General features: G+C 35.6%; 1 protein-coding gene across 1 annotated transcript in view; it reads left to right on the forward strand.

Annotated features, from left to right (window-relative positions):
- The window catches only part of nr6a1b (nuclear receptor subfamily 6, group A, member 1b), a 36760-nt gene extending 18526 nt beyond the window's left edge, over positions 1-18234 (forward strand). Inside the window, exons 3-10 of the mRNA XM_051877161.1 lie at positions 3893-4120; positions 8166-8221; positions 10709-10869; positions 11566-11772; positions 12893-13147; positions 13570-13691; positions 13783-13935; positions 16767-18234. Of these exons, the coding sequence (XP_051733121.1) occupies positions 3893-4120; positions 8166-8221; positions 10709-10869; positions 11566-11772; positions 12893-13147; positions 13570-13691; positions 13783-13935; positions 16767-16882 (1298 nt within the window). The 3' untranslated portion in view covers positions 16883-18234. The remainder of the gene's footprint in view (positions 1-3892; positions 4121-8165; positions 8222-10708; positions 10870-11565; positions 11773-12892; positions 13148-13569; positions 13692-13782; positions 13936-16766) is intronic.
- The last annotated feature ends 1141 nt before the right edge of the window (positions 18235-19375 follow it).

Raw genomic sequence — 19375 nt, forward strand, 5'->3', positions numbered from 1 at the left:
AACAGTCATGAACATGTCTACTCTCACTAAGTACACTTAAGTGGCCTTTTATTTCATTAATATTATATTATCACGAACAAAGTACACTTCAGAACCTTCAATCTACAAACCTAAAGACTAAGTTTAAAATCATGATAACATAAAATAACAGCTGATCTCCTGCTCATTTTTTAGCTTTTACATTCATCTTTTACCAGTTTAAATATTTATTTATTCATTTATTATTTTTATTTAATTAGACATTATCCCATTTTATTTTAACAATTTACTCTAAAGCCATTACTTCCATATTTTCAGTGGTTTGGTGTGTGTGTGTGAGTGATATAAATGAGCTAAAGTGCTAGAAAGAGATAACAAGACACAGAAGGCTTCTGATTTCCATTGCTTCTGAATGTAGGAGGCAGTAATACACACTGACAGATCTAGAACAACATGAACGGGGATATGGAGAGAGATGGAGTGAGAATGACACAGGGATGTTGGGAAATCAAGGGATTTGTTCCTCCTGCTGTTTCCTCTGGTGCTGTGAAGTGAACTATATGAGCCAACATCTTCATCGCACGCTGACTGTGAAATGGCTGTTCCTTCTGATCAGCAGAATCAAAGGCTTGTTCAGAGTTCTAGCTTACTGAATACTGTATGAAGGATGCACTGTGTACGAACTACTGTGTTTTTAAATGGCTTGTAAAACGGTATGCATTATGCAATGATAAACATTTTAAAGTGCCCTTTTTATGCTGATACTGATACTAGATAGAAAGTTTAAAAAAGTGAATAGAAAGTCCAAAAGAACAGCATTTATTTGAAATAGATCTTTTAAAACATTACAAATGTCGATTTTGATCAATTTAATGCATCCTTGCTGAAGGTATTAACTCTTTCCCTGCCATTAACAGAATTTTCCTGCGCTATCACGCATCTTTTGGAAGAGTACAGAATCTCCAGATCAAAACATACTGTGGGCGAAGAAGCAGAGACAAGCGATAGAAGTATTGCTTATGCATATGTAAAATAACACAATCATCAAACATTAAACAGCATATAAATCAAAACTGCCTAATGTTACCAAATGAAATGTCAAATTCATGACAGAGTCTCTGTTCTTTCTTGTGATATATTGTATGTTCAGATATTCATAAAACTAAATATTCAGGGGGCCATGAAAGTTTTGTGAAAATGATCAAAAATGCTGGAGCTGGCTGCAACATTTAAAAAAAAAAAAAATGCTGGCATCTAAAATAACTTTTAGATGCTTCTTGAGTTCAAATCAGGCTGAAAGCTCTATTTTTCAGGTCAGCCTATTGTATACATGTGTGTTTCAGAGTAAGGATTGTCGTAAAAAGATCGTCAATGCTTTTACCAATATGCAGATTGACTCCATTAATTAAAAAGCAACATTTCCTGTCGTAAAGCTGTCATGTTAAGTGTTCTCAGCTGTTTTTTTATTATTATTATTATTTCAGGGCCAATGTTGTACATTTGACATCAAGTGACCACCCAACACAGTAAAATGAAAAAACTAACGATACAAAAAATTCCATAAAATGTACTAAAATTCCCATCTGCAAGTAAAATCAGATCCAGCTGCATGCAAAACTGCTTAAATAACAAATAATTTTGCCAACCACAGACATCTCTGATGAGCATGTGAACACAATGGCCAATCAGAGGCGTTTACGAATCCACTCAACAGTGCTCAAAGCGTCACATTTTTAAAATTTCAGTACCGACTTGGTACCGAATTCAGTACTTCTGACAACACTCTTTTTTTTTTTTTTTTTTCGCCCTGCTGTCTGTCAGAGTCTGAACAGACCTAAGATCAGTTTCTGGGTTGCGAGAACCACTTTTTTTACAAGTGGCCTGTTACCTCCTTATTCTGTCTCTGTTAGAATGTGATGGGATCAGATTGGATGCATGATGATTATGTCGGTGTGTATATTTTTAAAATCCTTTTATTGCTTTTATTTAGACATTGGGTGAGTGAGTGAGAGTGAATGGATGTGTGTGTGTGTGTGTGTGTGTGTGTGTGTGTGTGTGTGTGTGTGTGTGTATGTCACCCCGTTCAATTTTTTAAAAAAAAATGTGTGTTCCATAGTTCCGGTTTGCTATAAAGTTTGACCTGTGTTTGACCCAATCCTCAACAATACTGTGCCCTTACAACACACAACCTTCCTGAGGGTTGTAAAATGGCTCTAGAGTTCAGGGTTAGGTTGAGTGCTTTCCGTACCGTTTACGACTTTCAGGCTTTTAGAAGACCTCTCTGTGACCCCTGCGCTCACCTGCTCCCTCTACAGTTCACCAGCACTTCTGAGAAATGAAGATGCCTGTCAAGTTATCTGATTCTTTTCTGTGAATCAGTTCTTCACAGATTCATTTAAATAATCATCTCAATGTGTTCCCGCATGGAATTTTAAATATTCTTTTGTTTGAATATCAGTCCAGCTGTTATACTGTGTGATATTGTTTAAATATAGATTGCATCAAATATTGCGTTCAGTTGTCTTTCTTTCTATGTTTCCCATCCCCCTTCCTCCCGGCTCGCTGTCTCTTTGGTTTGTAGTAAAATCTGGGTCACGCCGCATGATGCTGTAAGTCATTTCAAACACACAGTGAGACTGCAGAAGATTCCTGGCATACGTGTATGTGCCGTGAGATGTATTTGCGTAATCCTGCTCTCTTTTGCTCTGAGATTTAGATAAGAACTTTTAGAACTTTTTTTTTTTTAATGTATAAGTTTAAGATTTCAACAGCTCAATAAACTCCGATTAACCTACTATCAGACATCACAGAGATATCTGCATTCTTATCATTCTTCCTGTTCTTAATGTCAACTGAAATAGTTGTTTATTTTGCCAGATTATATTTGCACATATATTTATATCCCTTTTACGGATACTTAGTGCTCAGGCAATATGTGTTTTAATGGCTGATGTATATAAGACAAAAATATAAATTTTATATGAATTTATATCTATTTTGTTTTATTTTATTTAATTAATTTTATTAGTTTCATTTTAAAAATGTATTAAAGTAAAATTTAAGCATTTTATAATTTTTATATATTTTATATTTCATCATGACATTTTTCTTGTTTTATTATTAATAAATGTATTATTTTAATAAAATATTAGAATAAAGTAAAAATAATTATAATTATAATATAATATAATTATAATTATTATTTTATTTCAATAATGTATTAAAACAACAAAAATATTTTATTTTATTACATTTAATTTTATTATATTTTAATATTGTATTAAAATAACATTAAATAATTTATTTTATTAATATAATTTTAATTTTAAAAATAACAAATTTATTACACTTTGTTTTATTATATTTTAATAATGTATTAAAATAACATTGAATAATTTATTTTATTTAATATATTTGTATTTTTTTTTACATTTTTAGATTTTATTTTAATAATATATTTAAATAAAATGCAATTATATAATGTATTACTTTTGTGTATTTTATTTTATTATTTTAATTTGTTTTACATTTTTAGATTTTATTTTATTATTAATGTATTTATAATTATATTTTGAAATGTTTAGATTTTAATTAAGATATTATTTGGTAGATTGTTCATGATTTCCTATACATCTGGTCCCCACAAAGATAGCAAAAACCTCATACATACACAGTTACCTACACCTAGCCATCCAAATGTGGACATACCATAGACTTTTATTGTTTTCATACATAGCTGATACTAATTACTATGGACTTCCCTGAATATTGAAAAATAAAGAATAGGGAACAGTGTATAGGGAAAAATGAAGAACAGGGGACAGCACAAATGAGAAAATGAGGCCTTTCACTTTAATTTGCATGTAATTAAATGACATTTTATTTTATTTTATGACAATGTCTTTCCCTGTAGAGGACGGGGGTGAGCGCTGGTGTCTGATCTGTGGTGACCGGGCATCCGGACTGCACTATGGCATCATTTCCTGTGAGGGGTGTAAGGGCTTCTTCAAACGCAGTATTTGCAACAAGCGCATCTACCGTTGCAACAGGGACAAGAACTGCCAGATGTCCCGCAAGCAACGCAACCGCTGTCAGTACTGCAGACTGCAGAAATGCCTTCAGATGGGAATGAACCGCAAGGGTGAGCGAAACACGGTCACACACACAAACACATGCAGGTGATGATGATGATTTAAAACAGCAGATTTCATCCTGATTAAATCCAATATGCTTACATACACGGGCATGTTAGCATACAAACAAATGCAGTGAGAAACCTGTTTACATCAAGGTTATTACTATTGAAATGAAAACTAAATTTAAAAATAAAACATTCATTATCTAAAACAGTAATAAAAAGTAAAACTTTACAATAAGGTTCCATTTGCCAGCATTAGTTAACCACATTAGTTCACATGAACTAGCAATAAAAAAGCATTTATTAATCTTAGTTAATATCAACATTTAATAATACTTTATTAAAATAAAACAGTTGTATCAGTTAATATTGTTTAATGGACCTGAGCTAGTAACAATGAACAATTGTATTTTTATTAACTAATGTTAACAATGATTAATAAATGCTGTAACTAATGTATTGCTCAATGCTAATTTTAGCTAATGTTAACTAATGGCACCTTACTGTAAAGTGTTACCAAATAAAAACATATAAAAACATATGAAATAATTGGAAAAACTGAGTAAATAACTATTAATTATTTTTAGTTTAATGCTTTGATACTATGAATATTATAAGATTTTATATCTTTAAAACTTAACTATTATTGAACTACATAAACATCCTTTAATCTTTTTCTTTGCCCTTGTTTTTTCCCTGTGCTTTTTTCTTTTCCTCTCTCCTTTTTACGCGTATCCATTCAGAATTACAATTTCACCCTAATTATGCAATATCTTTTGTATAAACACAAAAACAAAATGTTCAAGGTTTATGCATTTACCTCTTAACTCTGTCCCTCTCGTCTGTTCTTTGATGCTGCTTCATTAGAGGCAAATATCTGATCTTTCCACTATGTAAATTAGGTGATATAGATCAGGGTTTGATTAGCCATGCCTGAAGAAAAAAAAAAAAAACTCACAAAATTCAGATTGAAGATCTGGGTTGCACCGCAGCATGTATAATCATGAGAGGTGCTCAGATGGTGCTGATAACAAATTTCTTGATCCAGAGCATGCTGTCCCTCTCTGTCTGATACTTAGGGCAAAACTCTCTTATTACACATATACATAATTTACAATTTCTACACTTTAGCCTAGGGCACACACTGTTGATTGTACTTGCCTGCGGTGTGCAACAGAGGGGGCTGTTGGTCTTCATTGCTCTACCATCCACCAACTTCCTCCTGGCAATGTTTGATTCGCAATACTAACAACTTGCTTACTGCATTTTTGAAGTCCCATCAAGTAATGTGTGAGAGATGTTAAAAATCGTGGTTGATATTGCCAGTTCATTTGTGAAACTGAAAATATAATGACACATTGAGAGCATTAAATTGTGGGATATAATATTTTTTTGAGCCATGCGCTCTGTCATCGTGCACATTTTGGTAAATAATATTAAATCTTCCAGGTGTTTAGAGCAAAAATACTATGCACAGTATATATATATATATATATATATATATATATATATATATATATATCAAGGGCATTTCCTCCAAGGAGGCAAGGGAGGCAAAAAATTAGGATGAGAAAATAGTCCATATTACAAAAATAAAACAACGCAAATATTACAAAATGTGACAATAAAAAGTGTACAAGTCACTCGTTTTCTAATGGAACACTGTCCAACAGCGACACCCGCAGGTAAAGTTTCAGCGGGAGTCTGCATCTCTCGTGCCTCCTCTCCCCTCATAGAAAATCAATAGAGCCCCTAAACTATGTGGTGGGTTTAGTGGGGCTAATTGACAATGAATGGGGGAAAGTCACGTTAGAGGAGGCAATGCCTCTATCACGCTATGATTGGATATGATCGGTTATGATTGGATATGATTTGTTTGTGCGATAAATCCCGCCTCTTGTTTACACACGCGTTCCGTGCGTCAGTCTGAATGAACAAAATGATGCCATAATGGGAAGACTAAGTACAGCTCAGCCACTTAGATATCACCGCTTTATGTCATGTCAAAATCAAACTTGAAAAGACCTGAAAACATGATGACTGCGGGGGGTTTTAGTGAGCAATCAGCTTGGTGAAATTAAAGATACATCTTTGTGTCTGTGACAGAGTGTTTACAGAGCATGACTGATGATCCAAAATAAGTTGACTATTAAAAAGAACAGCTAAAAATCAATACACAAATAAAATATATTGTTTAACCCTTTATGGTATGGTGTTGCCTCCAGGCAACATAGTCTATTGTTTTTTTTTTTAATGTTTTATTTCTTAGTAAGGGTTTAGCGTCAGGGGCAGACAAGGCCAAAATAACAAACAGAAGAATTCTCTTTTTTTAACCTCTATAATTCCTAACACCAAAATAAAGAAAACAAAATACAATTTAAACTTAGCTACCTCCCTAACCAAAAACAGATATACAAAATAAAATGGCGTCAAACCCCCTACATCCCTTAATTTGGCAAAAATGTACAAGAATATTGACAGGTAATAATTACAAAAGTCTGTAGCAAACAAAGCAAAATCAGAATCCAGAATCGTAGTCAAACAGGCGTGGGTCAAGTAAACAGGAATTATCAAAGGTCCAAAAAAAATACAAACACAAATAATCACTCACAGTCAATCTCTGGCACGACCATAGGCGGAGGGTGAACCAACTCTAGGGTAAGGCTAGATGCGATTCCTCCATGAAAACACATAGAGTCTATGTCATGAAATAGTTACGTGTCGCCTATCAGCAACCTATACACATCCCAACATAAATGCAAAAAAAATATGTGATCTTTAAATTCTGAATGAATTAGGCCTATATTATGGAAGCCCGTTTCCGTCACTAAATAAAAAAATAAAAACGGTAATTGCGACTTTATCTCAGGATTGTGACTTTTTATCTCGCAATTCTGACTTTTTTTCTCACAATTGCGAGTAAATAAAGTCACAATTCTGAGATATAAACTCGCAATTGCGAGGAAAAAAAGTCTCAATTACTGTTTTTATTTTTTTATTTAGTGGCGGAAACGGGCTTCCATACTATAACGCTATAATGCTGTTGACTTTTCTATGTAAATAGAAAACCTGTTTATATTAGTTTCGACGCGCTCAAGAGTACAATCACCAAATCTGTTTATCAGTTTATGATGAGACTGAGAGCATTAGCGAGAGTGCAGAATTCAGTCAGAATTCCGAGTTCAGCTTGCGCACTGAACAAAACTCTGCCGTTTCAGCGATGACTAATCTGAACGCCTCTGATTGGCCATTGCAATTGTAAGCTCAACAGAATCGCGTGTGATTGGTTATAGTGCGCAACGCTGTAAAACACGTAAAAGTATAACGCAACATGAGAAGATCTATATTAAATGCCACAATCAACACTTTTCATTTAATTTTCATTCTCACTTTATTACTAGATTTAGTTTAAATGTGCAGCTGCATTTTTGGCCGAACCCCTGTTAATTTTTGACCCATTGCCAGGGGAAGGCCTTACACACGCTCCGCCTATGGGCACGACACTCTAGACTAAACAAAACAATACAAAGTAATGGCAAAGAGGTACACGATGGCACAATGATGGCGGAAGTGATGTGTTTGGGGCGGTCCTTATATCTGGATCAGGTGAAGAGGAGAACCAATTGCAGCCTCCAACAGATTATCACAATTCACCGCCCATCTGTAACACAAAAATGCACAGGCACATACACAGAGAGAGGAGATACACAAGATACACACAGGACAACAGAATGAAATGAATGAATAAATAACTTCGGCTCATAACAATGTAAAAATGCTTAAAACACTAACTTGATGAGATTGACTTGGTATTAATAAATAGAACATTAATTACATTGTTAATGTAAAAATACAAAATAGAATTGTATTTGGTTTCTTTTTGAATTTACATTTGATTTATAAAAAATAAAATATTAAAAATAAATAAACTGCCTCCTCATTTCAGAACACCACTGAACGCCACTGATACATACTGAAAATTACAGAAATAGTATTTGTAAAATGGTGGTATGCTATTCCTAACATATCTTCATTATCTCACTTTAAGCAATCAGAGAGGATGGGATGCCAGGAGGGAGGAATAAAATGATTGGACCTGTTCAGGTAAGACAACTGTGTGTGTGTTTACATATATCGTTAGGGTACAAATTTGTCCCCAGAAATGAGCTAAATCTGAACCAAGAAGGCAAACCAATGAATATCACACAAGAAGCAACGTGCAAACTTTGTGCAAGAGTTATGCCGGTGAAAAAGTCTTAACCTCGGTCAGTATTCACTACAGAAAGTAAAAGTAAAAAGTGACAGAGCTGTCTGATGCTGCATTAAAGGTGCAATGTGTAAAATTTGGGAGGATCTATTGACAGAAATGCAATATAATATACATAACTATGCTTTCAGTCGTACATAATGAACCCTTATGTTTTATTACCTTAGAATGAGTCATTTCTGTCCATGTCAAGTTGTCAGTTTGCGCCGGCATTTTTCTACAGCAGCCCTAAACAGACAAACACTCTACAGAGCGTGTTTCGTCACTATGTTGTTCTTCTAAATCATTTGTGTTTTTATAGGCAGCTTGCATCGTCACTATGTTGAATACGCACAACGTAGTAGTAGTAGTAGTAGTAGTAGTAGTAGTAGTAGTCGTCTGGTTTATTAGAAGCAGAGAACGTTCTTTGTTAGAACTAAGAATAAATCTCATTGCTTCACACAAGCTACTCTCAGACGACGACATGTCGGCCAGACGGCCACCGTAGCTTCTCCGAAACGGAGGGGTGCGAGGGGTGTGCGCTGTTAGTTGCAGTTCACAACCTCACCACTAGTTGCCACTAAAATTTACACACTGCACCTTTTATTGGAACATATGGAGCATACGAGAGACGAATTTCAAGATAATATACTGAGAACAGCATAACGTAACTGTCTTCATTTATTCCATTATTTCTCCTGTGGCCCATACATATAGTGTAACAAATGAGAAGATAGTATTTCATGTTAAAAGGTTGTTTTTTAAAGTCACTGCTTGAAGTAAAGCTGCTGTTAAATTTCATTGATGACTGCAGTGATAGGAAATATTATAGACTGTTAATAATTCGATTTATAGGCCTATAATTCAATTCATTGTAGCCTACAATAGACCTAAAAAAATGTTTAAAACATTTTCAAAGAGGATCTAATAGCCTAATCTTTTATTGTCCTCACAGTCATTTAATAATAAAAGTAGCTGAACTTAATAGTAATAACAAAGACTATAGAATAACACAAGACGCGTCACTCGTATTATTATGAATGGGAGAAAGTGCAACGCGCAATATGGCGGAATAAGTCCCGCCTTCTAAATAAGAGCCAATCGCCGATTGGTAAAGTCATCGCGTCACTGCAGCGGCCGTTAGAAGCTCCGGTTTCTATAGAAACGGTCAGACGCGCGCCTCAGAAATGAGGCACAAGAGACGCGCATTTATGACTGCACATGCGCATTAGGTTGATCCAGCCTAAAAAATACAGTTTTTTTTTGTCATGATTCAAATGTTTAGAAACAAATGAGACAGTTGTTGTCAGATTTAATTGGTGATTTCAAATATGAAATTTAATCAAAAGCTTGGCAAACAGCTTTAGAGAATTTGATGTTTCCCCATTCAAAGAGATAGGAGCTGCACTTGGATGCCCGAGGGGCTTTCAAAGATGGCCGCCGAGTGAAATGACTTGTCTTAAAGGGACTTTGGTAATAATAATAGATTAGAAGAATTTAACGGGATTACATTAATCGGAAATGCCAAATCCTCTTAAAATTGCCAATATTTGATGCTTTTGACAATATCTCTGGCTATCGTCGATATATGATCATCGTCTGTTGATGCAAGTCAGCACAGGGGGGTTATCACGGGCCCCTCGCAGTGGTGCCCTGCGTGCCTGTCTGCTACGCCACTGTCTCCAGTCTCCACACAATCTCAGCGCACTCTTGCAGAATTGAGCCTGAAGTGCTTTGTGTTTCCTCTGAGGGCTAAGTGAGATTCTGAAGGCCACACATGGAGATCAATTGTTATAAACAGAAACCCTCTCCTCCTCTCTTTCTCTCTCTCTCTTTCTTATAAGTATGTATACAACACATAAATCTATAGAGAATGTGAATGAGATGTGCACAGTGTGTTTGTTTCTTGGTGTCCTTGTTATCTGCACTGAAGTGTTTGTTAGCGTTGCTGCTGACTCTCCCTTATTCTATAACTTGAGTTCACTTATTAGTTTACATCTCGCTCTGTTTAAAAACACAATTGACAGATCCATTGCTTTCAGCCTGGCACAGAGGATGACAATCAAGGTGGACACAAGCTAAGCAAGAGCTTGTTTGGGGCCCCCCATTCGCTATTGATTTCTTCTCTTATTGGCAGATTAAAAGAGACTGAAAAATTTGTAGAAAAGAGAATATATAAAGAACAAGCACATAATTTCTTATCAACAATTTCAGCTTTGTTCACAATAGATCGCTTCGTATTGACCGATCTCCATCTTTTATTTCACAGCGACAAACTGCTCAGAGATATTGTGGAGCTGATGGCAAGCATTCATCTCTGATTTTCTCTGTTTCTCTCTCTGTAGATCTCACTGGAGGAGATCGAACGAATTATGTCTGGCCAGGAGTTTAAAGAAGGAGCTGAACTATCAGATACATGGAGCCACGGCTACAGTAACCACAGTTCACCTGGCAACAGTATCTCCGAGGGCGGTCAGACCTTATCTTTCTCCGCGCTGTCAACCAGGTGTGACCCGAATGAGATGTTCTAATGCATTTACACACGGACGCGCTGACCCGCGCCTGCCCTTTTTATGTGCGGGGACAAATGGCTTTGATTAAATTGGATTATGAGATGTTTGTGTTGTGGAACGAACCAACAGACACGAGCAGAGAATCAAAACAAGACAAAGAAACGCTCAAAATTGAGGCAGTTTGTTAATGCATTGATTCCTTGTGTAGAAGAATTAAAGCTGCAAGCAGCGACTAAAGGGCCCTTGCACCCGGTGGCTTTAGGAAAACAGAGTACGGCGGGCAATATGCATTCAAGTATATAAATATAGGAGGACTACATCAGTCATTTGTATTTGCCACACTTCCTGCCACCAGCTGGTGGCGCTATGTCTATAAATATTGGCGTGTAGATGTCTTCAGGTCAGGGCACTTATCAAACGTGAAGTTTGAGGCAGATTGGACATTGTATGCTTGAGTTACTATAACTTCTTGTTTCATGAAGATAATAGCATGTTTTAGCACTCAGCTAAGTGGGTGGTGCTATTACTATAACTGAATATTAATATGTAGATATGTTTAGGCAGGACTGTTCTCAAACATGTAAAGTTTGGAGCAGATTGGACATTGTATTATTTATTTAAATTTACATTTATATACTAAGATTGCTTATATGGCAAATACAACTTTGTTTCTCGTTTTCTCTCTGCAGCCGTTCTGTGGATATGAGCACATACTCTGTGTCCTGTAGAGATCAATGCAGCAGTCCTCAGCTAACCCACTCTTTCCTGTTGTGTAAATATCCTTTGCCGCCCCCTACTGGCCGCAGCCTGAAGACGCAATCGGACACATTCTCGGCCCAGCTACTCGCTGCTGAAGACCTCGCTCCTCTCACTACACCCATGGTCATAGAGGAGGGGTAAGACACACACACACACAGAATTACATATCAAACACAACTTTTGTGTTGGATTTGACTGGATTTACACAATTTTTGAGTTGGATTTGACTGGATTTTGATGAATTTTTACTCTTACTTGCCCATTAGGTTTCCAAAAGTCTGTCAGTAGTCATATCTAATGGCCTAGACCTGATATAAAAACTCTGGCACCATCTTTATCTAAATGTAATATGCAGCATGTCGTGAAAAGGCAGCTGACCTTGAACTAAATGTTGATAAATTTTTAGTTATTTTTTTAATGGATAATTTAAACGATAAAATAAAATAAAAAACATTTTGAATTTTGGAGCCACGTTTGTCGGCTAATGGGTTTTAAAAAAATAAAAATAAATACATTTTCTGAGTTATTTTATGTTACTTGCTATATAAGGGTTAATAGCATCACTTATATTGCTTGGAAATTTTGATTAATTTCAGTGAATCATTTCTTTCAAACTCTCTGTTTCAATTAATTGTTCAAAACACAGATGATTTGCTTGTATCATCATTCAAAAATATTTCCAGAAGCTGGAAGAACATTGTATACTTTAAAATCTTACATTTTTCGTAATTTTTTGTTGTTGTGAAAGAAATTAATACTTTTATTCAGCACGGATGCATTCAAATGATATTAAAGATAGATTTCTATTTCAGATAAATCCTGTTCTTTTGAACTTTCTGTTCAGCAAACAATCCTGAAAAAAACTGTATCATGGTTTCCACAAAAATATTAAGGAGCACAACTGTTTTCAAAATTGAGAATCATCAGAAATGTTTCTTGAGCAGCAAATCAGCATGTTAGAATGATTTCTGAAGGATCATGTGACACTGAAGACCTTAATGAGCCTTAATGAGCATAAGAGACTTCTTTAAAAAATCTTACTGATCAGAAAGTTTTAATATGTATACCTTTATTTGTGCATATAAATAAAAAATTGTTAAATATCATTTTTCCATTGCTATATCAATTCTGTATTATCCTCCCTTAAACATATAATGGAAAAGGATTGCTTTCTTAAGGGGGTTATTTACATATAAAAGTCTTGCTGAAAGATGCAGCCTGTTTAATTCTAAGTTTCTTTCTTTCTCATTTGTTCAGGTATATCGTGACTCAGTCGGAGCTGTTGGCTCTGCTGTGCCGTATAGCTGATGAGCTGTTATTCAGACAGATCGTCTGGCTGAAGCGTTTACCGTTCTACAGTGATCTGTCCATCAAAGACTGCACTTGTTTACTGGGGGCTTCCTGGCATCAGCTCATCCTGCTCTCCTTGCTCACAGTGCACAGTGGACAGATACTGGGAGAATTAGCCAACATCACACACCAGTACACACCCTCCGACCTGACACTACAGGGGTGAGATATAAGTGTATGGTCATCAAAGTCGGCATAATATTCTTTTCTTCCCGATTGTGACGTATATCCGAGTGAAATGGCTTCTCAAACAAGAATAAATGTGGGGCAGGACTTGATTTTTGTCCATGGGGAATTGATTGGATGGTTATGGTTTGCTATTGGTCGATCTCATGTGAGTGACAGGTTGCCCCGCCCTCGTGCCAATAAACATCAGATTAAAGATTTGATTAAAGATAACATAAATTTCAACAAATAATGATGTGCATGGATAAATCAATTGTACTAGATACTGCATTAATCCATAAAAGGAACAAGAATTGCCCATTTTGTTTTCATGGTGACTGACAATGAGCAATTTTTTCAGCACGGGTCATATGTGTATTGAATATGATATTTATGAATATATGCACGTGTGTGTACAGATTTGGTGAGGATGCTATGGAGGTCATGGAAAGCTTAAATTTTCTCTTCCGTAAGTTTCATCAACTAAGCATCAGCAATGAGGAGTTTAGCTGCTTAAAGACCATCACCCTGCTCAATCAAGGTAACAGACACACACATACACTAACCCTGATTCACACCGAGATCTTTTTTCGACATAGCATATATGTGTAATTTGAGTGTGTGTGCTGTAGATGTGGCAGGTTTGTGCAACACACCCATGCTGGAACAGTTAAGTGAACGTTACTGGTCTGTGTGTCGCGACCTGACAGAACAACTTCACCCTCACCGGCCCAAACGCTTCTCTGACATCATCACCTGCCTTTCTGAGATACGCCACACTTCAGGTGTGTATATGTACAACAAGTTTGGAGAGAAATTGCAGACAGGAGCAAATGAACACAATAAGATGATTTTTTTTTTTAAACTACCATTCAAAAGTATAATAATACTTAATACTTTTGTTCATCAATGATGCATTAAATCGATCAAATATGACAGTTTTATGTTATAAAATATTTCTATTTCAAATAAATGCTGCTTCTGAACTTTCTATTCATCAAAGAATCTTGAAAAAGTATCATATATTAAAATATATTAAAAAACTGTTATTTTAATTTTTAATCATATTTCACAGTTTTAATGGCTTTACTGTTTTTTTGATCAAATAAATGCAACCTTGGTGAGCATAAGAGACTTCTTTCAAAAACATTAAAAAATATTACCAAACTTTTGAACTGGTTCAAAATAAAGATGTTCACGCAACTTATTTCCATGCAATAAAAGCATTTAGTGACTTGGGAATGTCTAACTCCAGCTAAAAGCAACACAATAACAAATCTTTGCAGCGCAATATTTCAGACTTGGTGTGAAGTATTCCATAGACAGTGCTGGGTAGTTACTGATTACATGTATTATGTAATCAGATTCCAAAAAGGAAGTACTTGTAATTGGATTATATTACATTTTAAAATTCTCATATGCAGACTACTGTTTTTTGTTGATTACATGATTATATATTCATTGATTCTCTCCAAATTTTTATCTTTACAATTTTTCTTTCTAAAAAAGCCTATCACTTATATATGTTCGTAAAGTCTTCTCGACTTGCACACACCAGCCACTAGTTAAGTGGCTATAATTTCATGGAAAATTGAGATTTGCCCACTGAATTTACAGAAATCATTTCACTTTTAAGGAGTGTTTTCTCAATATTGCATATCTAATCAACTCCTGATAAACACATTTTAATGATTATTCAAATTATCACTCAGTGAGTCATTTAACTATATTTATTTGAAGGCTGTCCCCTTTCAAACATATTAATGTACAAATTCATATTTACATGTAATGCAGTTATTGCCAAACTTTTTAGTCATCTAAACCTCTTTTCACCTAATATATTTAATAATTAAGTCAATAATTAAGTCAAAAACACATTTGCATATTCATGGTTCACTGATGTCGATTAATGGACATGCAGGTAAACAACTAAAATATTATTGGTATGTATTGATTGTTTTTATTTATTTATTTTTTATGATTTAATTAATTATTAGCATTTTATGAACTCACTAACCCCCTGTAGTTCCTTCACAAACAACTGTTTGGGAAACATAATTTAATGCTTAATGCCCTTTATATTGTGGAATATATTTTCTTTTTCTTTGTATTTTTTATATCAATATGTTATCAATAATATTGTGCTATTAGGTCAAAAGTAATCTAAAAGTAATCCAAAAGTAGTCCGAATACATTAACTAAAATATGTAATGTAACAGATTACATTACTAACTCCAATTTTCATCATGTAATTTGTAATCTGTAATGGACTACAATTTGTAAGTAATCTACTCAGCACTGTTCATAGAGATGCATTAATTTCCTTTTAATATTGTGTGCATGTGTTTCATAATGAAACTTTGGATGCTGCGTGAATACGCAGTTTGAATGTACAACAGTTAGTTATTTAAAGGGTTAGTTCACCCAAAAATTAAAATTTAGTCATTAATTACTCACCCTCATGTCGTTCTACACCCGTAAGACCTTCGTTCATCTTTGGAACACAAATTAAGATATTTTTGATAAAACAGTTCATGTGACTACAGTGGTTTAACCTCAATGTTATGAAGCGATGAGAATACTTTTTGTGCGCCAAAAATACAAATAACGACTTTATTCAATGAATGGGCGATTTCAAAACACTGCTTATGAAGCTTCGAAGCTTTACGAATCTTTTGTTTCGAAAAAGTGGTTCGGAGGTTGAACCACTGTAGGTGAACCACTGTAGTCACATGAACTGTTTTAAATATGTCTTTAGTAGCTTTCTGGGCATCTGAAAGTGCTAATTATCTTGTTGGCAATGCAGGCCTCACTGAGCCATCTGATTTTATCAAAAATATCTTAATTTGTGTTCCGAAGATGAACGAAGGTCTTACGGGTGTAGAATGACAAGAGGGTGAGTAATAAATGACAGAATTTTCATTTTTGGGTGAACTAACCCTTTAAAGGATTAGTCCACTTTCAAATAAACTTTTCCTGATAATTTACTCACCCTCATGTCATCCAAGATGTTCATGTCTTTCTTTCTTCAGTTGAAAAGAAATTAAGGTTTTTGATGCAAACATTCCAGGATTATTCTCCTTATAGTGGACTTCAATGGCCTCCAAACGGTTGAAGGTCAAAATTACGCCTTCCCTATTCTACTTATGGAAAAAATGTAACTGGCGCTGCGTTCATTCCGTAAGTTGAATAGGGAAGGCGTGGGACATACAGCGTAAGCTTTTTGGAGAATACAGAAATGCGGTTTTGGCGGAGGCACTTAGAAGGCGAACGTTTGTTTATATAAAGCATATACAGTTGTATTTTTTTCGAAAATGACCGATCGTTTCGCTAGATAAGACCCTTATTCCTCGTCTGGTATCGTTTAAAGCCCTTTGAAGCTGCACTGAAACTGTCATTTTGACCTTCAGCCATCTGGAGGCCATTGAAGTCCACTATAAGGAGAATAATCCTGGAATGTTTATCAAAAACCTTAATTTCTTTTCCACTGAAGAAAGAAAGACATGAACATCTTGGATGACATGGGGGTGAGTAAATTATCAGGAAATTTTCATTCAGAAGTGAACTAATCCTTTAATAACTAATTTAATTACAGTTATTTAATTGTTGGTTCCAGGTAAGATGATGGCCGTTCCCCTGGAGCAGCTCCCGCTGCTGTTTAAGGCAGTACTGTACTCCTGCACAACCAATCAAAACCCCTGGCTAGCCAACAGCTCCGCCTCCAGGACATAAGCCATGGCTCCAGCTAGCTGTTTTTATTTCCCCCCCAATGTATTTATTACATGACAAAGTTGAATGTAAAACAGATTTGTGTGTGATTTCGATCTGTAGCAAATGTAGCAAATTACCAAATTAGATTTCAAGACGCCTGCAAAGATTACCTCAGGAACATAACCTTTGAAGGAAAGACTTCTGAATTATCAAGTGAAATTGAACAAAACCATTGTGTTAATGATCAAAATGAATATGAAGAACCGCAAATGAACGCATTGCAATCCTTTGTTGAATTATGCAGCCACTAGCCATGATATAAAATGTCCTTGTGTTACAGGATGTCACTGATAAAATATGCCTGTTGATGTTGAAATAATGAAGATGCCAAGTGCTGCATTTCAGTCGAATAACAATGTTTCTTATTCAAATGGTAGCTACGTTTTGAGCTATAGAGATTTCAAATGTTAGCTAGTTGAAATGATTGACATTTAGACCATCCTCAGCTTACAAGCTTAGTTCTGTTGTTGAGTACCAAAGTTGAGTGTGCCACAACATACATGCTGTTGACCATCGTTTCTTTTGGATGGAGACTTCCGGTAATGTTTGAGCCAGTCGCCGGGGTAACGAAATGCAATAAGCACACTCTTTAGCCCAGGTGTGTGTGTATGTGTGTGTTACATGTGTGATTTCCTCTCACACGTGTCTTCAAGGAAGTGTGAATGTTTGAACAGGGTTTATGTGTTTGTATTTTGGCGTAGTTGTAGTTTTGTTGGAAATGTTATTCCTCATTTCAGTGTTTTTGGATCATTTTTAATCCTATTTTTGAACATGTTTATATGTGTTTTAACTGTTAATAAAGGAGCCATTTCTCAGGAAGGCCTTTATATCTGATGAGGGTTGAGTTTGATGAAACCTCATCGAGTTGTGCTGAGGAACATTCAAGTATTACGAAACATTGGAAGAATTTTATGTGGTTTTAACCTTCCATTCCTTTGAAAGTTTACATTTCTGTTTTTTGCTGCAGCAGCAGACAATGAGAGGATAGAGTATAGCAGCACACTCGCGGATAGCATGCGAGGGTCGCTCTGATAGATAGCGAAGGCGGGGGGTAATCATTTTCTTTGTGTGTGCGATGTTTCTCTCTCTATTTTGTTACCATCTGAGGCCTTGAAGTGCCTCTGTAGTTGATGGCATATGAAGACCAGGCGGCAAAAGGACTGTGTCGCTCAGCTGTCTGCCTTTCTGTTTATATTCATTGTTCATCTGTTTAGCATCGTGTTTTTCTTCTGAATTTGAATGTTTACAGCATTAAAAATAAAATTGTACTTTTTTTTTTTTTTCATTTCATAAAGAAGGCCTGAAAAAACATATTTCTGTGTGTTGATTTATCATCAGTGTCTCTGTTTGGTCTTTTACACTGTGCACAACATTCCATATTGTGTTTTCCTGGTTCTGTGGCCTTGCAGATCTAGTCTAACATACTCTATGACTGTTTTTAGACAATATGTTCGCTTTGAGGCTAGCTAGTGTAATCCTTAATGGTGACAAATTTAACTACACAACACACAGGGCCTGTCCACCCACACTTGCGGTCTTGGCCACTTGAGAGCGCGTGTATGCGACAGGAAGTAAGTGCACAAAATTGTCCTAGGTCTGAAAAATGCTGATGTACTAAAAACGGAAAGATTGGCGATGTCACTTTGTAAAGTAAGACTACGTGCCTATCCGCTTGTTAAAGGGTTAGTTCTCCCCAAAATGAAAATTCTGTCATTAATTACTCACCCTCGTGCCGTTTTACAACCGTAAGACCTTCGTTGATCTTCGGAACACAAATTAAGATATTTTTGTTTAAATCCGATGGCTCTGTGAGGCCTACATAGGGAGCAATGACATTTCCTCTCTCAAGATCCATAAAGGTACTAAAAACATATTTTATCAGTTCATGTGAGTACAGTGGTTCAATATTAATATTATAAAGCGACGAGAATATTTTTGGTGCGCCAAAAAAACAACAAATAACGACTTATTTAGCGATGGCCGATTTCGAAACACTGCTTCAGGAAGATTCGGAGCGTTATGAATCAGCGTGTCGAATCATGATTCGGATCGCGTGTCAAACCGCCAAACTGCTGAAATCACGTGACTTTGGCGCTCCGAACTGCGGATTCGACACGCTGATTCATAACGCTCCGAAGCTTCCTGAAGAAGTGTTTTGAAATAGGCCATCACTAAATAATTCGTTATTATTATTATTTTTTTTTTTTTTTTTTTGGCGCCCCAAAAATATTCTTGTTGTTTTATAATATTAATATTGAACCACTGTACTCACATGAACTGATTTAAATATGTTTTTAGTACCTTTATGGATCTTGAGAGAGGAAATGACATTGCTCCCTATGTAGGCCTCACGGAGCCATCAATTTAAACAAAAATATCTTAATTTGCCTTCCGAAGATTAACGAAGGTCTTACAGGTCTGGAACGGCATGAGCGTGAGTAATAAATGACAGAA

Source organism: Ctenopharyngodon idella, chromosome 21, assembly GCF_019924925.1.
Source record: "Ctenopharyngodon idella isolate HZGC_01 chromosome 21, HZGC01, whole genome shotgun sequence".
NCBI classification, from domain to species: domain Eukaryota; kingdom Metazoa; phylum Chordata; class Actinopteri; order Cypriniformes; family Xenocyprididae; genus Ctenopharyngodon; species Ctenopharyngodon idella.